This window comes from Ursus americanus, chromosome 14 (genome assembly GCF_024610735.1).
Source record: "Ursus americanus isolate L20-20 chromosome 14, mUrsAme1.1.p, whole genome shotgun sequence".
Taxonomy (NCBI): Eukaryota; Metazoa; Chordata; class Mammalia; order Carnivora; family Ursidae; genus Ursus; species Ursus americanus.
Window position 1 is genome coordinate 32,597,423 of NC_142140.1, and position 20,707 is coordinate 32,618,129.

The window sequence follows — 20,707 nt, forward strand, 5'->3', positions numbered from 1 at the left end:
GGAACTTGGTTATTACTTCTGATCCTGTAATTCCAACACCCCTTTGAAAGAGAGGAAACTCTCAACCAGCTAGAAAGTGGTGAAGACAGGCATCCTCTGTAGCCACGAACGAGACAGAAAACTACTATTATTATCAGGTGCTTGGGCGATATGGGGAACCCCAGGTCTCACCGATTAGATTCATTCTGAGTTTTATATCTAGACAGTAGTTTCACTTAACTTTACTAAGTATCTGAGCTTTTGGATGCAGGAGTTACGCACTTTTTGTTTGGGGGTCCTAATGCCACCTGATACTAACGCCATCTCGTACTAGTATAAACCCATCATAAACAGGTTAATGCTGCATCTTAAGAGAAACAGTTTTTCTGATGCACTTTGAAATTCTTTCTCAGAGCTCTGAAGATTTTGGTTCCAGTGACAGACCCTGTTGCCATTAAGCAGAGCGGCATCAGTCCCGTCCACTGTGCGGCAGCGGGAGCACACCCCGAATGCCTGGAACTCCTCATCCAGGCTGGATTTGATGTAAATTTCATGCTCGATCAGAGAATTCGCAAACACTATGACGACCACAGGAAGTCAGCTTTGTATTTTGCTGTATCGAATGGTGACCTCTCTTCAGTTAAGCTGCTTCTGAGTGCTGGAGCTCTGCCTAATCAAGACCCGGTTAACTGCCTCCAGATAGCCCTACGGATGGGCAGCTACGAGCTGATAAGTCTGCTGCTGCGGCATGGGGCCAACGTCAATTATTTCTGCAGAGTCAACCCTTTACATTTCCCATCAGCACTGCAGTACACACTGAAAGATGAAGTCATGCTCAGGATGCTGTTGAATTACGGGTATGACACAGAGCGGTGCTTTGACTGTCCTCATGGAAACAAAGTTCATCCTTGTTATACTTTTGAAGGCTGGACACCTACAGTTATCAAAGATACTATGGTAAGTGTGCAGTGTTATATCACCTTATATGGTCATTACTGGTGGCCCTGAACCACGGCAATAGATAAGGTGCCATCCATTCTCTCCAGAAGCTCATAGTTGAAAGGATTTCAGTGTGATAAATACATGTAAAATAGATATGGTAGTAGATGTGAAAGGTATGGAAACCGTTCAGAGGGAAAAGTGATTTAACTTTACCTGGGGAATTTCACAAATGAAGTAGCAGCTGAGTAAGGTTTTAAAGAATGAATGCAGTCTAATAAACGAATTATGCTTTTTCTTTGAAGGGGTGAGTAACCTAGCTAAAATGTTTCTGGGGTCCTGATACCCATGTCCTCGGTTCTTGGCTACCTCTTTTAGCTCCAAAATTTGATTAAATAGGTCTCCTTGGTCACCTTTTTTTTTTTTAAGATTTATTTACTTGAGAGAGAGCATTAGCAGGGGGAGGGGTAGAGGGAGAAGCAGACTCCCCACTGAGCAGGGAGCTTGACATGGGGCTCAATCCCAGAACCCCAAAATCATTACATGAGCTGAAGGCAGATGCTCAACCGACTGAGCCACCCAGTGCCCCTCTTTGGTCACCTTTTTGATGAAAAAGGAATCACAATAAATAGTTGACCACCTCTTCTTATTTTTTTATTTAAATTCAATTAATATATAATGTATTATTAGTTTCATAGGTCAGTGATTCATCAGTCTTATATAATACTCAGTGCTCATTACATCACATGCCCTTCTTAATGTCCATCACCCATCCTTCCAGTTAACCCATCCCTCCAACCCCACCCCCCCCAGCGACCCTCAGTTTGTTTCCTATGATTAAAAGTCTCATGATTTGTGTCCTCTCTGATTTTGTCTTATTTTTTCCTCTCTTCCTTATGATCCTGTTTTGTTTCTTAAATTCCACATATGAGATCATATGATAGTTGTCTTTCTCTGAGTGACTTATTTCACTTAGCATAATACCCATAGCGTAATTCTATCCACATTGTTACAAATGGCAAGATTTCATATTTTTGATGGCTGAGTATATTCCATTGTATATAGATATTACATCCTCTTTATCCATTCATCTGTCGATGGACATCTGGGCTCTGTCCATAGTTCGGGGATTGTGGACACTGCTGCCATAAACATTGGGTGCAGGTTCCCCTTCAGATCACTACATTTGTATCTTTGGGGTAAATACCCAGTAGTGCAATTGCTGGGTCGTAGGGTAGCTCTATTTTCAACTTTTTGAGGACCCTCCATACTGTTTTCCAGAGTGGCTGCACCAGCTTGCATTCCTACCAACAGTGTAGGAGGGTTCCCCTTTTTCCACATCCTCGCCACCATCTGTCATTTCCTGATTTGTTAATTTTAGCCATTCTGACTGGTATGAGGTGGTATCTCCTTGTGCTTTTTTTTTTTTTCCAGAGAGAAAGAGAGAGAGAGAACACAAGCAGAGGGAGTGGCAGGAAAAGGGAGAGGAAGAAGCAGGCTCCCTGCTAAGCAGGGGGCCAGATGTGGGGCTTGATTCCAGGACACTGGGATCATGACCTGAGCTGAAAGCAGATGTTTAACTGACTGAGCCACCCAGGCGCCCCTCTCATTGTGGTTTTGATTTGTATTTCCCTGATGCCCGGTGATGTGGAACATTTTTTCATGAGTCTGTTGGCCAAATGGTTGTCTTCTTTGGAGAAATGTCTGTTCATATCTGCTGCCCATTTCTTGATTATTTGTTCTTTGGGTGTTGAGTTCAATAAGTTCTTTATAGATTTTGGATACTAGCCCTTTATCTGATAAGACATTTGCAAATATCTTCTTCCATTTTGTAGGTTGTCTTCTGGGTTTGTTGACTGTGTCCATTGCTGTGCAAAAGCTTTTTATCTTGATGAAGTCCCAATAGTTCATTTTTGCCTTTGTTTCCCTTGCCTTCAGAGACGTGTCTAGCAAGAACTTACTGCAGCCAAGGTCACAGAGGTTGCTGCCTGTGTTCTCCTCTAGGATTTTGATGGATTCCTGTCTCACATTTAGGTCTTTCATCTTTTTTGAGTCTATTTTTGTATATGATGTAAAGAAATGGTCCAGTTTCATTCTTCTACATGTGGCTGTCCAATTTCCCCAACACCATTTGTTGAAGAGTGGTTTTCTTCCATTGGATATTCTTTCCTGCTTTATTGAAGATTAGTTGACCATAGAGTTGAGGGTCCTTTTCTGGATTCTCTATTCTGTTCCATTGATCTGTGTGTCTGTTTTTGTGCCAGTACCATACTGTATTAATGATTACAGCTTTGAAATATAGCTTGAAGTCTGGAATTGTGATGCCACAAGCTTTGGCTTTCTTTTTCAACATTCCTTTGGCTATTTGGAGTCTTTTCTGGTCCCTACAAATTTTAGGATTATTTGTTCCAGCTCTGTGAAAAAACTTGATGGTATTCTGATAAGGATTGCATTGAATATAGGTAGCATAGACATTTTAACAATATTTCTTCTTCCAATCCATGAGCATGGAACGTTTTTCCATTTCTTTGTGTCTTCCTCAATTTCCTTTACAAGTATTCTATCGTTTTCTGAGTACAGATCCTTTGCCTCTTTGGTTAGGTTTATTCCTAGGTGTCTTATGGTTTTGGTGTAATTTTAAGTGGGATTGACTCAATTTCTCTTTCTTCTGTCTCACTGTTAGTGTATAGAATGCAACCGATATCTGTGCATTGATTTTATATCCTGCCACTTTGCTCAATTTCTGTATGAGTTCTAGCAATTTTGGGGTGAATCTTATGGGTTTTCCACGAAGAGTATCATATCATCTGCAAAGAGTGAGAGTTTGACTTCTTCTTTGCTTATTTGGATGACTTTTATTTCTTTCTGTTGTCTGATTGCTGAGGCTACGATTTCTAGTACTATGTTGAATAGCAGTGGTGACAGTGGACATCTCTGCCATGTTCCTGACCTTAGGGGGAAAGCTCTCAGTTTTTCTCCATTGAGAATGATATTTGCTGTGGGCTTTTTGTAGATGGCTTTATGATATTGAGGTATGTTCCCTCTATCCCTACACTGTGAAGAGTTTTAAGAAAGGATGCTGTCTTTTGTCAAATACTTTTTCTGCTTCTATTGAGAGGATCATATGGTTCTTGTCCTTTCTTTTATTAATATAGTGTATCACATTGATTGATTTGCAGATGTTGAACTCCTCTTGCAGCCCGGGAATAAATCCCACTTGGTCGTGGTGAATAATCCTTTTAATGTACTGTTGGATCCTATTGGCTAGTATCTTGGTGAGAATTTTTGCATCCATGTTCATCAGGGATATTGGTCTGTTTTCTCCTTTGTGGTGGGATCTTTACCTGGTTTTTGGTAAAGGTAATGCTGGTCTCATAGAGAGAGTTTGGAAGTTTTCCTTCCATTTCTATTTTTTGAAATCAGTTTCAGAAGAGTAAATATTTTTTCTTCTTTAAATATTTGGTAGAATTCCCCCTGGGAAGCTATCCAGCCCTGGACTCCTGTTTGTTGGGAGATTTTTGATTACTGCTTCAATTTCCTTGCTGGTTATGGGTCTGTTCAGGTTTTCTGTTTCTTCCTGTTTCCATTTTGGTAGCTTAGATGTCTCTAAGAATGCATACATTTCTTCCAGATTGCCTAATTTGTTGGCATAAAGTTGCTTATAACATGTTCTTAAAATTGTATTCTTCAGTATTGAATGTAACTCTCCTCTTTCATTCATGATTTTATTTATTTGGGTCTTTTCATTTTTTTAAGATTTTATTTATTTGTCAGAGAGAAAGAGAACACGGGGAGCAGCAGGCAGAGGGGGAAGCAAGCTTCCTGATGAACAAGGAGCCCAACACAGGACTCCATCCCAGGACCCTGGGATCATGAGATGAGCAGAAGGCAGACACTTAACCAGCTGAGCCACCCAGGTGTCCCTATTTGGGTCTTTTCTCTTTTCTTTTTGATAAGTCTGTCCCGGGGTTTATCAATATTATTTTTTTCAAGGCACCAGCTCCTAGTTTTGTTGGTCTGTTCTATTGTTGTTTTGATTTCTATTTCATTGATTTCTGCTCTAATCTTTATGAATTCTCTTCTGCTGGGTTTAGGCTTTATTTGCTGTTCTTTCTCCAGCTCCTTTAGGTGTAAGGTTAGGTTGTATATTTGAGACCTTTCCTGTTTCTTGAGAAAGGCTTGTGTTGCTATCTACTTCTCTCTTAAGACCACCTTTGCTGCATCCCAAAGATTTTGAACAATTATGTTTTCATTTTCATTTGTTTTAATGAATTTTTTAAATTCTTCTTTACTTTCCTGGTTGACCCAGTCATTCTTTAGTAGGATGCTCTTTAGTCTCCATGAATTTGAGTTCTTTTTTCTTTTTAAGATTTTTATTTATTTATTTGCAAGAGAGAGAGAGAGAGAGAGAGAGCGCACAAGCAGGGGGAATGACAGGCAGAGGGAGAATCAGGCTCCCTGCTGAGCAAGGAGACTGATGCAGGACTCGATCTCAGGACTCTGGAATCATGACCTGAGCTGAAGGCACATGCTTAACCGACTGAGCCACCCAGACATCCCTGTAATGGAGTTCTTTCCAAACTTCCTCTCATGATTGAGTTCCAGTTCCAAAGCCTTGTGGTCCAAAAATATGTAGGGAATGATCCCAATTTTTTGGTACTGGTTGAAACCTGATTTGTGACCCAGTATGTGATCTATTCTGGAGAATGTTCCATGTGCACTCGAGAAGAATGTGTATTCTTAATGAATCATGGAACATTGAATCAAATACTGAGGATGTACTGTATGGTGACTAATATAACAAAATAAAAATAAAAATAAAAAAGAGGAAGAGTGTGTATTCTGTTGCTTTAGGATGGAATGCCCTGAATGTATCTGTGAAGTCCATCTGGTCCAGTGTGTCATTCAAAGACCTTGTTTCCTTGTTGATCTTCTGCTTAGATGATCTGTCCATTGCAGTGAGTGTAGTGTTAAAGTCCCTTCCTATTGTTGTATAATTATCAATGTTTCTTTAATTTTGTTATTAATGGTTTATATAATTGGCTTCTCCCATGTTAGAGGCATAAATATTTACAGTTGTTAGATCTTGTTCAATAGACCTTTTAATTATGACATAGTGTCCTTCCTCATCTCTTGTTACCGTCTTTGGTTTAAAATCTAATTTGTCTGATATAAGGATTGTTACCTCAGCTTTCTTTTGAGGTCTGTTACATGATCAATGGTTTTCCATCCCCTCACTTTCAATCTGGAGGTGTCTTTGGGTCTAAAATGAGTCTCTTGCAGACAGCATATGGATGGGTCTTGCTTTTTTTATCCGATCTGATACCCTGTGTCTTTTGACTGGGGGCATTTAGCCCATATACATTCAGAGTAATTACTGAAAGATATGAATTTAGTGCCATTGTATTATCCGTAAAGTCTCTGTTTCTGTATATTGTCTCTGTTCCCTTCTGGTCTATGTTACTTTGGGGCTCTCTTTTCACTTAAAGGATCCCCTTTAATATTCCTTGCAGGGCTGGTTTAGTGTTCACAAATTCTTTTAGTTTCTATTTGTCCTGGAAGCTTTTTATCTCTCCTTCTATTCTGAATGACATCTAGCTCGATAAAGTATTCTTGGCTGCATGTTTTTCTCATTTAGCACCCTGAATAGATCATGCCAGTCTTTTCTGGCCTTCCAGGACTGTGGATAGGTATGCTGCCAGTCTAATGTTTGTACCCTTGTAGGTTACAGGCCTCTTGTCCCAATCTGCTTTCAGGATTTTCTCTTTGTCTCTGAGATTTGCAAGTTTCACCTATTATACGTTGAGGTGTTGTTTTATTTTTATTGATTTTGAGGGGGGTTCTCTGTGCCTCCTGGACTTGAATGCCTGTTTCCTTCCCCAGATTAGGAAAATTCTGTTATAATTTGCTCCAGTATACCTTCTGCTCTTCTCTCTCTCTCTTTCTCTCTTTCCTCTTCTTCTAGGATCCCAATTATTCTAATATTATTTTGCTTTATGATATCATTTCTCTCTTGAATTCTCCCCTCATGATCCAGTAATTATCTTTTTCTCAGCTTCTTTATTCTCCATCATTTTGTATTCTATATCATTAAGTCTTTCCTTTTTTTTTTTTTTAAAGATTTTATTTATTTGACAGAGAGAGACACAGCGAGAGAGGGAACACAAGCAGGGGGAGCAGGAGATGGAGAAACAGGCTTCCCACTGAGCAGAGAGCCTGATGTGGGGCTCGAACCCAGGATCCTGAGACTGTGACCCGAGCTGAAGGCAGATGCTTAACGACTGAGCCACCCAGGCGCCCCATATATCATTAAGTCTTTCTTCTGTCTCATTTATCCTAGCAGTTACAGGCTCCATTTTTATCGCATCTCATTAATAGCCTTTTTGATTTTGACTTGATTAGATTTTAGTTCTTTTATTTCTCCAGAAAGGGATTCTCTAGTGTCTTCTATGCTTTTTTTCAAGCCCAGCTAGTATTCTTTATAGTTGTTATCTCAACTCTACTTCCAACAGAGTTCTTACTTCTGTTCATACTGATTAGGGCCCTGGCAGTCAATACTGCCTCTTGTTCTTTTTTTTTTTTTTTTTTTAGGTGAGTTTTTCCGTCTTGTCATTCTTGCGGAAAGTGGTTGCTTTTCTATTTGTAGAGTTGCAGTTATTCTTTTCTTAGATCTCTGGTTGAGGTCACAGGTGTTCAGAATGATTTGATAGCTATCTAGCTGAATTCCTGGGACCAGATGAAACTATGGTCGCCTACTCCTCCAGCATCTTGGACTCGACCACCTCCTTCTTCTTGAGACATTTTTCTCCTGGCTTTCATCACACCAGTCTCCTATTTCCCCACCTAACTGGTCACTTCTATTTCCCCCAACTAGAGCACACCCCCGGCTTTTCAAAAAGCTGCCACTTTTCAGGTTTCAAGTGTTACCTCCTCAAAGAGACCCTTCCTATCTGTCCACCTTACCTAAGGTAGTTGTTATCCCTAATCTTATTATGTTGCCCATTTCTTTTATAGCACTTACCAGTTTGTGAAATTATCCTTTTAACATTTTCTGATTATGTGTCTCCTCCACAAATACGTCAGTGTAAGTTCCTGCTCACCACTTTCCTCAGCTTAGACATCTGTGCTCAGTACAGAGTAGATGCACTAGAAATACCTGAGTTCATATTAAAATCAAAGCAAAAATCAAACAGTGAAATGCAGAAAGTACTTTGAATCAATTCTGAAAAGTGAAAGGCAACATATTGTTTTAATATTGTATATTATTTTTAGGTTATAATTAATGTAGGAGATGGCATTTAGGTGTATATCATCTTGTATTATTTCCTGACTTTTTATTTAGTACTATTTGACTTCTCACATGGGCACCTTGCTAGCAGTGTGTAAATGACCTACAGACAGAAACTATCCTTCGGGCATGAGGAGTAGGTGATGAATGATAGAAAATTCAAAATGAGAGTGGCGTTAATAAGATGGCTCATTCCTCGCTCACATAAGTAAAGGCCAGAGATAAACAGCCTTCTAACTGGACAGCTCCGTGATCACAAGAGAAACTTGTGTCCACATTCCAGCAAGCTAGTGGGCAGGCAGGAAGCAGCAGCACACACCTTGCTCTCCTTTAAGTGCATTCTGGGGGTTGCTACACTTCCACTCTCATCTCGCTAGCTAGAACTCAGTTAGGTGGCCATGTCTAGGTGCACGGTAGCTGGAAAGGTGATCTTTATTCCAGATAGCCATGTGGCCAACCAAAGGGGACAATAGGTATTAGGTAACTCTCTCTTTCACACCTGGTTATATCTTAAATAGTTCTGATGATACAGTAGTAAATATTTTTCCAAATGTTAGAGCTAAGAAATAATTTCCCTGGGTTGCCTGGGTGGCTCAGTCAGTTAAGCAGCCAACTCTTGATTTCGGCTCAGGTCATGATCTCAGGGTCCTGGGATCGAGACCCACAACAGGCTCTGTGCTCAGTGGGGATTCTGCTTGAGGATTCTCTCTCCCTCTCCCTCTGCCCCTCCCCCCCAAAATAAATGAATCTTTAAAAAAATTAATTTCCTTGTTCAATGCCTTTGTTTACAAATGAGGGACTTGAGACCTTGGTTCCTGACTGTGAGTTTAGTGCTCTAAACACTATAGATACTTAAATTTTTCATTTACATTCATAGTTCCAATTTTCTTCCTCAGTTCTGTGAAGTAATAACATTGTCATGGCTGCAACATCTCTCTGGGAAGGTTGTTCGAGTGATGCTTGATTATGTTGACCAAGTTCGAATCTGTTCAAAGTTGAAAGCTGTGCTCCAAAAACAGGGGCTCTGGTCAGAAATCCATTTTATCTTGAGTGAGTACCCTTCTTTCTTGTAGAAGATTCTTACCAAAAACACTATTGGGTATTTACATTCTTATTTGCTTAGTAAAACATTCTGGTTAAAAGCTTTCCTTAAACCAAGGAAAATACTATTCCTATCTAAAAAGTTACTATTTATAACTTAATTTGTTCTTATCACCATTTCCTGTAGATAAACTCTATTAGGTAATCACATATTATATGGTAGGTAATACCTTTCTCTTAATCATCTGGAACACTGTAGATATAGGAATTAGAAGCTATGACATGGCAATGAAAATAGGAATGAGAAAAAGTAAAATCAAAGCCTGCAGAGAATATCAAATGACCCTTCAAACCACATTCTTTCACAGTAGCACATCAGTCAAGAAGATTTCTTTTATCTAGTTTCCCCACAGGGTGGTGAACTTTAGTTCTTACCCTGGCCCTGAGGGACAGGGCAAGGCCAGGGGTTGGTTAATACACATAGATTAAAGGACTTCAGACCCACAACTGACGCCAGTCTTTGGAGTCTGGTTCTGAAAACACATCGACAGGAAGGACTGCAAGAAGGGAAGGTTGTTTCCCTATTACCTTTTCCATTTAGACACTGCAAATGCAAATTAGAGTGGCTTAAGTTTAACACACATTTGCTGACTAAACCCTAAGATCACTAAAAAATGAAGCAATTCTCTTTCCTTCGGATAACATGTGTTTCTATCGTTTTAGCAAACCCTCGGCCCCTCAGACATCTGTGCCGCCTGAAGATCCGGCAGTGTATGGGGCGCCTACGTCTGCGCTGCCCGGTCTTCATGTCCTTCCTTCCGTTGCCAAACCGTCTCAAAGCGTATGTCCTCTACAAAGAATACGACCTTTATGAACAAGGAATTTTTACAGGACCCTGGTAGTCAAACTGTTCTGGATGAAAAGGTATAATTCTGTAAGCTGTATTTCTTAAAGTTTGACTTATTATATATGATTATTTCTCACTTTAGCTTGCACTAAAATCTCAATGCAGTCTACATTCTTTCTTAATACTGGTATTCCTATTCTTTCTTAATATGCTCAATATTGTCTCTCAGGGAGCCCGAGTGGCTCAGTCAGTTAAGTGTCCGACTCTTGATCCCAGCTCAGGTCTTGATCAGGATCATGAGTTCAAGTCCCTACAGGGGACTTGATATTGCTTCTCAGGAGCATTCTGAACGGCAGTTAAAAAAATAAAAAATAAATAAATTAATTAATTAAAAAACTAAACCCAAGCCTTAAAATTTCAATTAGCAGAAATACATCAGTTCTCACTCTATTGATTTTACATTAAATGTATGAACTACATTTCTACATGTCAAAACAACAGATGCCACCTCCACCTCTAATAATTCAAGATAACTAATTCTTTTTATAGAGAAGTACATACATAAAATGTCTTAGTAATTACATTGACTAAAATACTGACCCCATTACTTGACCTACAAGTTAGCTGTTCTTGTATAAAAGTCCCAAGGCCAGCTAAGTGTGTGTTTACTTGTAGAGCCCTGCGTTGAAGTGGAATGTTCCGGTTAACCGAAATAGAACTTTCAATTGCAATGTCATCATTAAATGGGAAACTTGTGGTCCTTTTCTCTACAAAACCCTGGCTAAGGGTTACCATTTATTGGCTAATGTTATCACTTCAATAGAAATTAAAAGTGTTTTCAAGTGGCTTATGATTCTGTACTGAACCTAGTGCAATACTAAACACCCAAGAGGGGCTCACTGATGGAAAGTTATATTTATTTATTTTAATGCCTTCCAGTTAACATACAGTGTTAGTTTCAGGTGTACAATATAGTGATTCAATAATTCTATACATTATTCAGTGCTCATCACAAGTGCCTTCCTTAATCCCCATCACCTATTTCACCCATCCCCCCACACCCCCCCCCCCTCTGGCAACTATCAGTTTGTTCTCTACAGTCAAGATTCTATTTCTTGGTCTTTTTTTTTTTTTTCTTTTTTCCCCCCTTTGCTCATTTGTTAAGTTCCACATATGGGTAAAATCACATGGTATTTGTCTTTCTCTGACTTATTTCACTTAGCATTATACTCTAGATCCATCCATGTTGTTGCAAATGGCAAATTTCATTCTTTTTTATGGCTGAATATTCCATTGTGTATGTACACCACTTCTTCTTTATCCATTCATCTATTGATGGACACTTGGGCTGCTTCCATAATTTGGCTATTATAAATAATGATGCAATAAACAGGAGAGCATATAGCACTTTAAATTAGGAATTTGTATTTTGGGGGTAAATACCCAGTAGTGTGGTTATTGGATTATGTGGTAGTTCTATTTTTAACTTTTTGAGGAAACTCCATATGTTTTGCAGAGTGGCTGCACCAGTTTGCATTCCCACCAACAGTGCACGTGTGTTCCTTTTTCTCCACATCCTCACCAACACTTGTGTTTTTTATTTTAGCCATTCTGACAAGTGTGAGGAATCTCATAATAGTTTTGATTTGCATTTCCCTGATGAGTGATGTGCAGCATCTTTTCATGTGTCCGTTGGCCATCTGTATGTCTTCTTTGGAGAAATGTCTGTTCATGTCTTCTGCCCATTGTTTAACTGGATTATTTGTTTCTTGGGTTTGAGTTCTATCAGTTATCTGTTTTGATACTAACCCTTTATTGGATGTGTCATTTGCAAATATCCTCTCCCATTCGGCAGGCTGCCTTGTAGTTTTGATTGTTTCCTTTGCTGTCCATCTTTTTATTTTGATGTAGTCCCAATAGTTTGTTTTTTTGCTTTTGTTTCCCTTGCCTCAGGAGACATATCTAGAAAAATGTTGCTATGGTTGATGTCAGAGACATTACTACCTGTGCTCTCTTCTAGGATTTTTAGTTACACATCTCACATTTAGGTTCTTAAAACATTTTATTTTTGTGTATGGTGTCAGAAAGTGCTCCAGTTTTCCCAACACCATTTGTTGAAGAGACCTTTTCCCCATTGTATATTCTTGCCTCTTTTGTCAAAGATTAATTGACCATTGAATTGTGGGCTTATTTCTGGGTTTTCTATTCTGTTCCATTGAGCTAAGCGTCTATTCTTATGCCAGTACCATACGTTTTGATTACTACAGCTTTGTAATGTAACTTGAAAGCCTGAAACTATGATACCTCCAGTTTTTTCTTTTCCAAGATTGCTTTGGCTATTTAGGGTCTTTTGTGGTTACATATAAATTTTAGGATTGTTCTAGTTCCAAGAAAAATGCTGTATTTTGAAAGGGATTGCATTAAATCTGTAGACTGCTTTGGGTAGTATAGACATTTTAACAATATTTGTTTTTCCAATCCATGAGCATGGAATGTCTTTCCATTTCTTTGTGTCATCTTCAGTTTCTTTCATCAATGTTTTACAGTGTTCAGAGTATGGGTCTTTCATCTCTTTGGTTAAATTTATTCCTAGATATTTTGTTATTTTTGGTGCAATTGTAAATGGGGGGGTTTAAGTTTTTATTTAAATTCTACTTAGTTAACATAGTGTGATATTAGTTTCAGGTGTACAATATAGTGATTCAACACTTCCATACATACCTGGTGATCATCACAAGTGCCCTCCTTAATCCCCATCATCTATTTAACCCATCCCCCCACCCACCTCCCCTCTGGTAACCATCAGTTTGTTCTCAAGAGTCTGTTTCTTGGTTTGCCTTTAATGTCACTTTCTGCTGCTTCATTATTAGTGTATAGGAATGCAACCAATTTCTGTACATTGATTTTGTGTCCTGCAACTTTGAGCTCATTTATCAGTTCTAGCAATTTTTTGGTGGAGTCTTTAGGGCTTTCTATATACAGTATCATGTCATCTGCATGTAGTGAAAGTTTTACTTCTTCCTTATCAATTCAGATGCATTTTCTTTCTTTTTGTTGTCTAACCACTGTGGCTAGGGTTTCCAGTACTATCTTGAGTAAGTGGGGAGAGTGGACATCTTTGTCTTGTTCCTGACCTTAGGGGAAAAGCTTTTGGCTTTTCCCCAATGAGTATGATGTTCACTGGGGTTTTATATGTGGCCTTTATTGTGGTATGTTCCCTCTAGACATACTTTGTTGAGGGTTTCTTTTTTTTTTAAGATTTTATTTATTTGACAGAGACAGCCAGCGAGAGAGGGAACACAAGCAGGGGGAGTGGGAGAGGGAGAAGCAGGCTCCCAGCAGAGGAGCCTGATGCGGGGCTCGATCCCAGAATGCTGGGATCACGCCCTGAGCCGAAGGCAGACACTTAACGACTGCGCCACCCAGGAGCCCCCATGTTGAGGGTTTTTATCATGAATAGATGTTGTACTTTGTCAACATCTGCATCTATTAGGATGAAATGGTTTTTATCCTCTTATTGATGTGACGTATCATGTTGATTTGTGAATATCAAACCACCCTGGCATCCTGGGAATAAGTCCCACTCGATTGTGGTGAATGTTTCTTTTAATGTATTGTTGGATTCTGTTTGCTAGTATTTTCTTGATTTCTGCATCTATGTTCATCAGAGATAGTGGCCCGTAGTTCACTTTTTTGGTGGTGTCTTTATCTGATTTTGCTATCAGGGTGATACTGTCCTCATAGAACAAATTTGGAAGTTTTCCTTCCTCTTCTATTTTTTGGACTTGTTTGAGAAGAGTAGGTATTAATTCTGTAAAAGTTTGGTAGAATTACCTCTGAAGCCATCTGGTCCTGGATTGTTGTTTATTGGGAGTTTATTACTGATTCATTTTCTTTACTGGTTATTGGTCTATTCAAGTTTTTCAGTTTTGGTAGGTTATGCTTCTAAGAATTTATCTATTCTAGGTTGTCCAATTTGTCAGCATATAATTTTTCATAGTACTCTCTTACAATTATATTTCTGTAGTGTTATTCCTACTTTATTTCGATTTTTTTATGAGTCTGGCTAGAGGTGTATCAATTTTGTTGATCTTTTCAATGAACCAGCTCCTGGTTTCATTGATCTTTTCTATTTTTTGTTTCTAAATCACTTATTTCTGCTCTAATCTTTATTATTTCCTTCCTTCTGCTGGTGTGGGGTTTTCTTTGTTCTTTAGCTAGTTCCTTTAGATGTAAAGTTAGGTTTTTTGAGATTTTTCTTGCTTCTTGAGGCAGGCCTGTATTGCCATAAACTTCTCTCACCAGTTACACAATGTTGGTTAACTTTTTATTTCTCTATGTTCTACACTGCGGGTAAGTACAGGTTTGTATATGTGAAAAAATGAGCAAAGAAGATATATATTCAGCCACCTCATGTGGCATTTAGATGGCACATCAATAAGAACAGAGTGGTAGGCAGGATGATGTAGGTCCATTTTCACCACAGACCCAGTCAACATAGCCTTGTTGTTTATATGTTTACTGTTAGTATACTTTTTTAGCATAATACAGTCCATCTTAGGGAAACTGAAGTTATAGGACTTCTTTCTGATGTAGGGATTCATGGCTATACAGACTAATTGAGTAAGCACAGACTTAAAATTACTTTTATGATACAATTTTCACATTAAAAACTTGCAAAATTTGCTAGCATGAATAATTTTTATTTTTTTAATCAAATTGTGGTGTCCGTTTATAAGTGAGTAGTGGATTATAGATATGTCAATATACAAATATATTTAGGATATACATACACTTAGATAAATTATATAATTCTATAGTTTCACCTACTCCTGGACCTTCTAAAAGTATATATATTTTATAAAAACAAATTAGAACAGAAACTCCCAGTAGAAGAAAAGAACTTGGTGTTATAGGAAAAAAAATATAAAGAGCACATGAGCCAAATATATGTTAGTATTAAAATTACAGGCCAACCCACTTAAGCTGGTGTATACAATAACCTGCCCCTTTAAATTATATTTATTTCTTTGAATAGGGCCAACCATAGCAAGTATATATTGTCTGTAACATGTGCAGGATAATTATTGAGCAGTCTGTTTTTCTAAAAGGAAAAAAGTCACTAGTGAGGAATTTGTATTATTTCCCAGGTAAGTGACATCTTTTTTTTTTTTTTTTTTTTTTTCCATTTTAGCTGTTATGGAATTGCAGTGGGGCTAGATGTGTAATTTTAAATGTTATATTAAAAAGTCCATTTGTTTCACAAGCATCATTTGGAATTACTTGAAATAAAATTCAGAGAGTATATATCAAATACTTCATACAAAAAAGACTATACAAAAATCATGGACTTTATTATACATTAAAAATCTCCTAACAGCATATATCCTGGAGCCTTGTCAGAGAATACCTACTTTGACAAAATGAAAAAAATAAGCTCTCCACCCCACATGTATACCACCATTACGTAAAGTTGAGTTCTTCAATTCTAAAGGGAAATGTAGCATGATTTTTAATTGTATATATGCATGATTAATAGTATCAGTGAGATAAGAACCAATTCACTTAACATTACAAAATCACCAAATATACAAAGCAGTTTTGCACATTAGTTATAACTTAATCCCAGTTCTCATTTTAGCTGAAGTAAATTACATGAGTACAGCCACAAGAGACTAGTTAAAAAGTGTAGTATAGTTCCAGTTTCAAATCTTTTTGATGCAGAAGAAGAAAATCCATGAAAGAGTAAGCCAAGGTTGCTTAAAATAAAATGAGAGGCTGGCTTGCTACAATCAGTGTGTTTGAATATTTAAAGTACAATTTGAATGCTAGGAGGTTGTCAAAACCAATGTTAGTATTTTCATTTTATTCAGGTAGCAGAAGGTTTTGCAATACATGGGATCTTAGGGTCTGTCAGCATTTATAGTAAGATTCAAATCTTAAACATTGGAGTTCCTACACAAACTTAATTCAGATGCCTTTACCACACAAGACTGTATATTACATAGAATGTTGTGCATACCCTACTACCCTTTTCCCAAGCATAAAAGCAATTTCACCACGCCTAGAGCCTCAGAATTCTTTTGAAATTAAACACAAACTAATCATTGTAGAAATGCCAAAAACTAGACTGGCTTTGGGGATCTCTGTTCAGTCTGTTGTTAGCAAGTTTTAAAATTTTTAAAGGGAGAAGGAGTAATTAGTTTCCTGTCTATTGACTTCATTACCATCGTTAGAAAAGTACTGTTCCTATAGGTAGCAGAGTGCATAGCTGAATTAGGTAGACTTTATTTCTTTTAAAGAATCGATTTTGTTAATTTTTTTTTTTTTTTTTTAAAGATTTTATTTATTTATTTGACAGAGATAGAGACAGCCAGTGAGAGAGGGAACACAAGCAGGGGGAGTGGGAGAGTAAGAAGCAGGCTCATAGTAGAGGAGCCTGATGTGGGGCTCGATCCCGGAACTCCAGGATCACGCCCTGAGCCGAAGGCAGACGCCTTAACCGCTGTGCCACCCAGGCGCCCCCGATTTTGTTAATTTCTAATACAAGTGTAAGACTGAATCTGAGAAAGCTATCCCAAATTCTGATTCAATCATCACCAAAGCATCCAAGAGCCAGAAGGGATTTCAAAGGTAACAAACCAAGATCAGCTTTAACATTATGCAGAAACCCACAGGCAGCCTTCTTCAAACAAAAAAGGTGAGTTTTTTAAAGTTGATGCTTAACTATCTGCAATATGGAATAGTTCATATAGTTCTATAGCAATGGACCAAAAGTTGAAATATCTAAAATTCCACACAACTTCTATTTGGTGTTGGAATGCTCTTTGGTCTGATCTGTGGAAATGGGTGTGCTGTTGTCGAAATTCCTATCAAAACATGACTTAAAAGGATCTATAGTTTGTCCAGCATCCCCAAGTCGGCCAGTGCCTCTAGCCTTTGGGCAGCCAGAGTACTGGTGATGGGGAGCACCTCGCGACCAGGCACAGCAGCAGCCTAGTAGCACTGCCTCCTGAGGTCACCACCTGCATCGTCGGTGACCAGTTTCATCTGAACTGTGAGGTGACCACTTACTAGCATAAACAAAAGACTTTATGAAACAGAGAGCTTACTAATTCTCAAAAAGGTCTTAAGAGCAGGACCTACCATGACTAATCAAGTGCTGAGCACAGAAATTTCAACTTCTACCAAAAGAATGATGGACCAACTACTGTGAAAACATTCCCTCTTAGTAAGCACGAAATCAGCCTTCTTCAAAAGTATTCCATCAACTTCTACTTTGTTACTATAGGTTTTGGTAACATAGGGCTTCAAAATAATGATTATCAAGTAATCATTATTCCCATTTGGCACATGGATACAAAGAATATCATGATCCTATACATAATTATCCCCTTCCACAGAAACCAGTGTGCATACAGTGTGGAACAGCCACCCGGTATTGTGAGAGCTAAAACAGACGCCATCTCTAACTCAGAACTAAGGAAAGACTGTAGCAAAGAACAAAGGGCTTTTTCCCTTATATAATTAGTCTTGAAGTGGCTAATCTCTTGAAAATTTTAAATGACTATTTTATTCAATATATTTAACTACCTTGATTCTATATAGTTTTACATGTGAAACAAAGGAACATAATTTCTATCAGCAATGTTAAAAAAAAATCAAGTTTTGACATGGCAGTAGAGAAATGTCATTTTAACCTTGGCACCAAGCTAAAAATCTTCCTTGGTCACTGTTAAACCAAACATTCAATTTCCTTTCAATCTTTCATGGAATTAGACCTTTTACTCATTTGAGAGTACAAGTATTTACAATAATTAGTGCAAATTCTATTCTCATATATTAGTTATTTGCCTTTGTGGATATAAAGTGGTGATCAGTATTTTATCAAAACATGGAATTATGAAAATACTGTGCATATCAGTCTGAAATTTAAAAGATTACATCTTCTAAACTAAACTCTGGGCATTTTTTACTTTAAGCAGGAAACAACTGTTATAGAATTTCTTTTGAAACGTCACTTGATTTTCAATAAAAATTATTTCACGCAATGCAGAAAATACGAAGTTATCCTCTAACAATATCTTTACATGTTAAGTCCTAATCTAAAATGTACTTGAACAAAAAAAATCCCTTTTAATAAATTCCAAAATCTTATTTTAACCATTACTGCTCTGCAGCAATAATACAAGTCCCAACCTGAGAACTAAGAAAGTGAGAATTACATGCCACGGGCTGTATCAATCTTGAACTGAAGACACTTAAGCTTCTTTCCCACTGGCATCAGGTGTAATACATCAGAGAAATGTGAGCAATCTAAGAAAGTGCCCTGAAATCACAGTACCACCTGCCACAATTTGAAACCTTAAGTCTAAAATCTTTTCTAATTATTTTATATAAAAGTTCTATTGCACATTTAATAATTAAAATATTTGCAAACTTGTAGAATTCTCTGTATAAAGGGTTTTGAACTGATTCAGTTGAAAGCTTCCTCACTGCCAGCAAAAATGTTCCTAATGAGAAGACGGAGCATATCCATACTACCTGAAGCTGAAGATAACAGGTTTCTTATGGTCAGAGCCAATTACAATACAAGTTCACTTTTTGAAGGAAAAAAAGGCTTGAGCAAGTGTAATTCCTCAGCAATCTACTTCAAGGAGATGAACAGGTTTCTCTTTGACACGTGGAATTTGATGTTACTGCATAGTATATTATTTTTAAGGAAAAAAGAAAAATCAATGCCAACCTAAGTGATCAAGGTCAATCTTATTTTAAAAAGTGAAGTTAAACAAGCAAAGATAAACTTTAGTCTCCTTGATATTTCAACATAGTTGTTACCTTGTGCCATTTCACCACAGAAACTGTCAATAAATTCCAAGGGGGGGAAATACCAACCAAAAAGCAAGGATAAGTTCATGCTTCTGACTCTCTTTTCTTTCCTTCTTCTCCCAAATCACTCTCTTCTGACTGGCTACTGCTAAGGACAACAAACTGCCCCTCACTACTGGCTTGGTTTGGTCTACTGGAAGCAGCTATCAAGCGACTTTGTTCTTCTAAGTCCTAGTAGAAAAGACAGAAAAGAAACTATTGTTTGCAACCAAAAGCAAAACTATGCATTTAAAATACATACTTAAGCCACTTCAATCCTTCTGTCATAAACATTTATGCATAATTCTGGCAACTTACCGAAAACAAAGGCTACACACAAACAGTGCAACTCCGAAGTGAATTTTGGCACTGTTGGAGAACTCCTATAAAAGCTAACATTGCCCTCTTCTCCATTTTTATGGCCAACAACAACATTCAGACCATTGTTCTCTCTCACAATCTACCCCATAAAAGGCTCAAAATGGATCACTCCACATCCCTACCCTTCCCCCTCTGTCCAACTTATCTTGCTAAATCAGTTGTCACCCTCTCTTAGCCTAACCTAGCAAGGAAGCTTCAACTTCATTGTCCATAAGTCCAATCCATTTCCAATTCCTGCTGATCTGTACTCAAAGTATCCCACAAAGCTCTCTTTTCCACTGCCAATGCCACAACCCATAACTGGGTCTTACAATCTCATGCATCACTATCTAATGCATTCTCCAGATTTTGCTCTGAAACTTGCCTAACTTAAAATTATCCTGTTGGATGGACAATGATTTGACACTCCTGGTACCACTAAGTATTTATATAAATATATATACATTCCTGGAGACTAATAAAGATGTCAGCAATGGCAGTTAAGTCTATACACACACACACACACACACGGCCTCTCAAAAGACCTGCTTTGATAGCAACAACCTTCACTAGAATATGGAAACATAAAAGTTCTGGTATGTCTGCTAAGCAGCAAGTCAACTACATGTCAGTAACTACAATGTAAACATCCTCTCAGAAGACAGATCTCTTCCTTTTCTGCTGTGCTATGAACCATCTGGTTATACAGTGGCTGAGGAGGCAGAAACAGACTGTCACTTGGAAATTCAAATCTGAAAATCACAGTCCCAAATTAAGGAAATTTCATAAACATTACATCAGAGAAGATCTAGATACTAGGACTACATACCTTTTCAATTTGTTTTTGTTTACTGAGTTCTTTTTGTTGCTTCTCTTTTACCCTTTCTATTTCTTTTTGTTTTTCTGATGCCCGACGATCCTGAAAAACAGACGAATACAACTAATGAATTAAATATGAAATAATTTTAAATTTTAGACTTTTCAGTTAATATTGCCTTTGTAACCTTTTCATATTTTTTATATTTATATGAAAACACTAAAAATTTATATTCTTAGTCCCTTATCCAAATTCTAAATGCTGTATCAGCAATAGTATCCACTGATAACCTTGCACAGCAAAATCATTTTATTTGCTTGCTAATATGAAAATTCTTACATTACTTTAGGTAACATTCTTGGAGGGGCACTTGGGCTCAGTTGGTTAAGCATCCAACTGTTGATTTTGGTTCTGGTCATGATATCAAGCCCTGCACAGAACTCTGTGCTCAGTGAGTAGTCGGCTTGAGATTCTCTCCCTGTCCCTCTGCCCCTCTCCTTGCCTGTGAGCTCTAAATAAATAAAATCTTAAAAAAAAAAAAAAAAAAAAAATTCTTGGATAATTAAGT

At 37.8% G+C, this 20,707-nt stretch overlaps 2 protein-coding genes across 8 annotated transcripts in view; one reads left to right on the forward strand and one right to left on the reverse strand.

Annotated features, from left to right (window-relative positions):
• ASB14 (ankyrin repeat and SOCS box containing 14) overlaps positions 1–20,707 on the forward strand; it is a 44,233-nt gene that overhangs the window by 9,521 nt on the left and 14,005 nt on the right. For 2 of the 6 annotated variants that reach the window (XM_087866935.1, XM_087866937.1), the window contains exons 8-11: positions 393–936; positions 9,103–9,256; positions 9,971–10,171; positions 19,077–20,690. In XM_087866935.1, the coding sequence (XP_087723061.1) occupies positions 393–936; positions 9,103–9,256; positions 9,971–10,149 (877 nt within the window). In that variant the 3' untranslated portion in view covers positions 10,150–10,171; positions 19,077–20,690. Of the gene's footprint in view, positions 1–392; positions 937–9,102; positions 9,257–9,970; positions 10,182–10,769; positions 11,230–19,076; positions 20,691–20,707 lie in introns of those variants that run through there. The other 4 variants (XR_015726666.1, XM_087866936.1, XM_087866939.1 and 1 more) reach the window with 3 other exon arrangements.
• Positions 15,425–20,707, reverse strand: part of APPL1 (adaptor protein, phosphotyrosine interacting with PH domain and leucine zipper 1) — a 34,582-nt gene continuing 29,299 nt past the window's right edge. For both annotated transcript variants that reach the window (XM_045807401.2, XM_045807400.2), the window contains 2 exons: positions 20,152–20,241; positions 15,425–19,154 (listed from right to left, as the gene is read on the reverse strand). In XM_045807401.2, the coding sequence (XP_045663357.2) occupies positions 19,008–19,154; positions 20,152–20,241 (237 nt within the window). In that variant the 3' untranslated portion in view covers positions 15,425–19,007. The remainder of the gene's footprint in view (positions 19,155–20,151; positions 20,242–20,707) is intronic.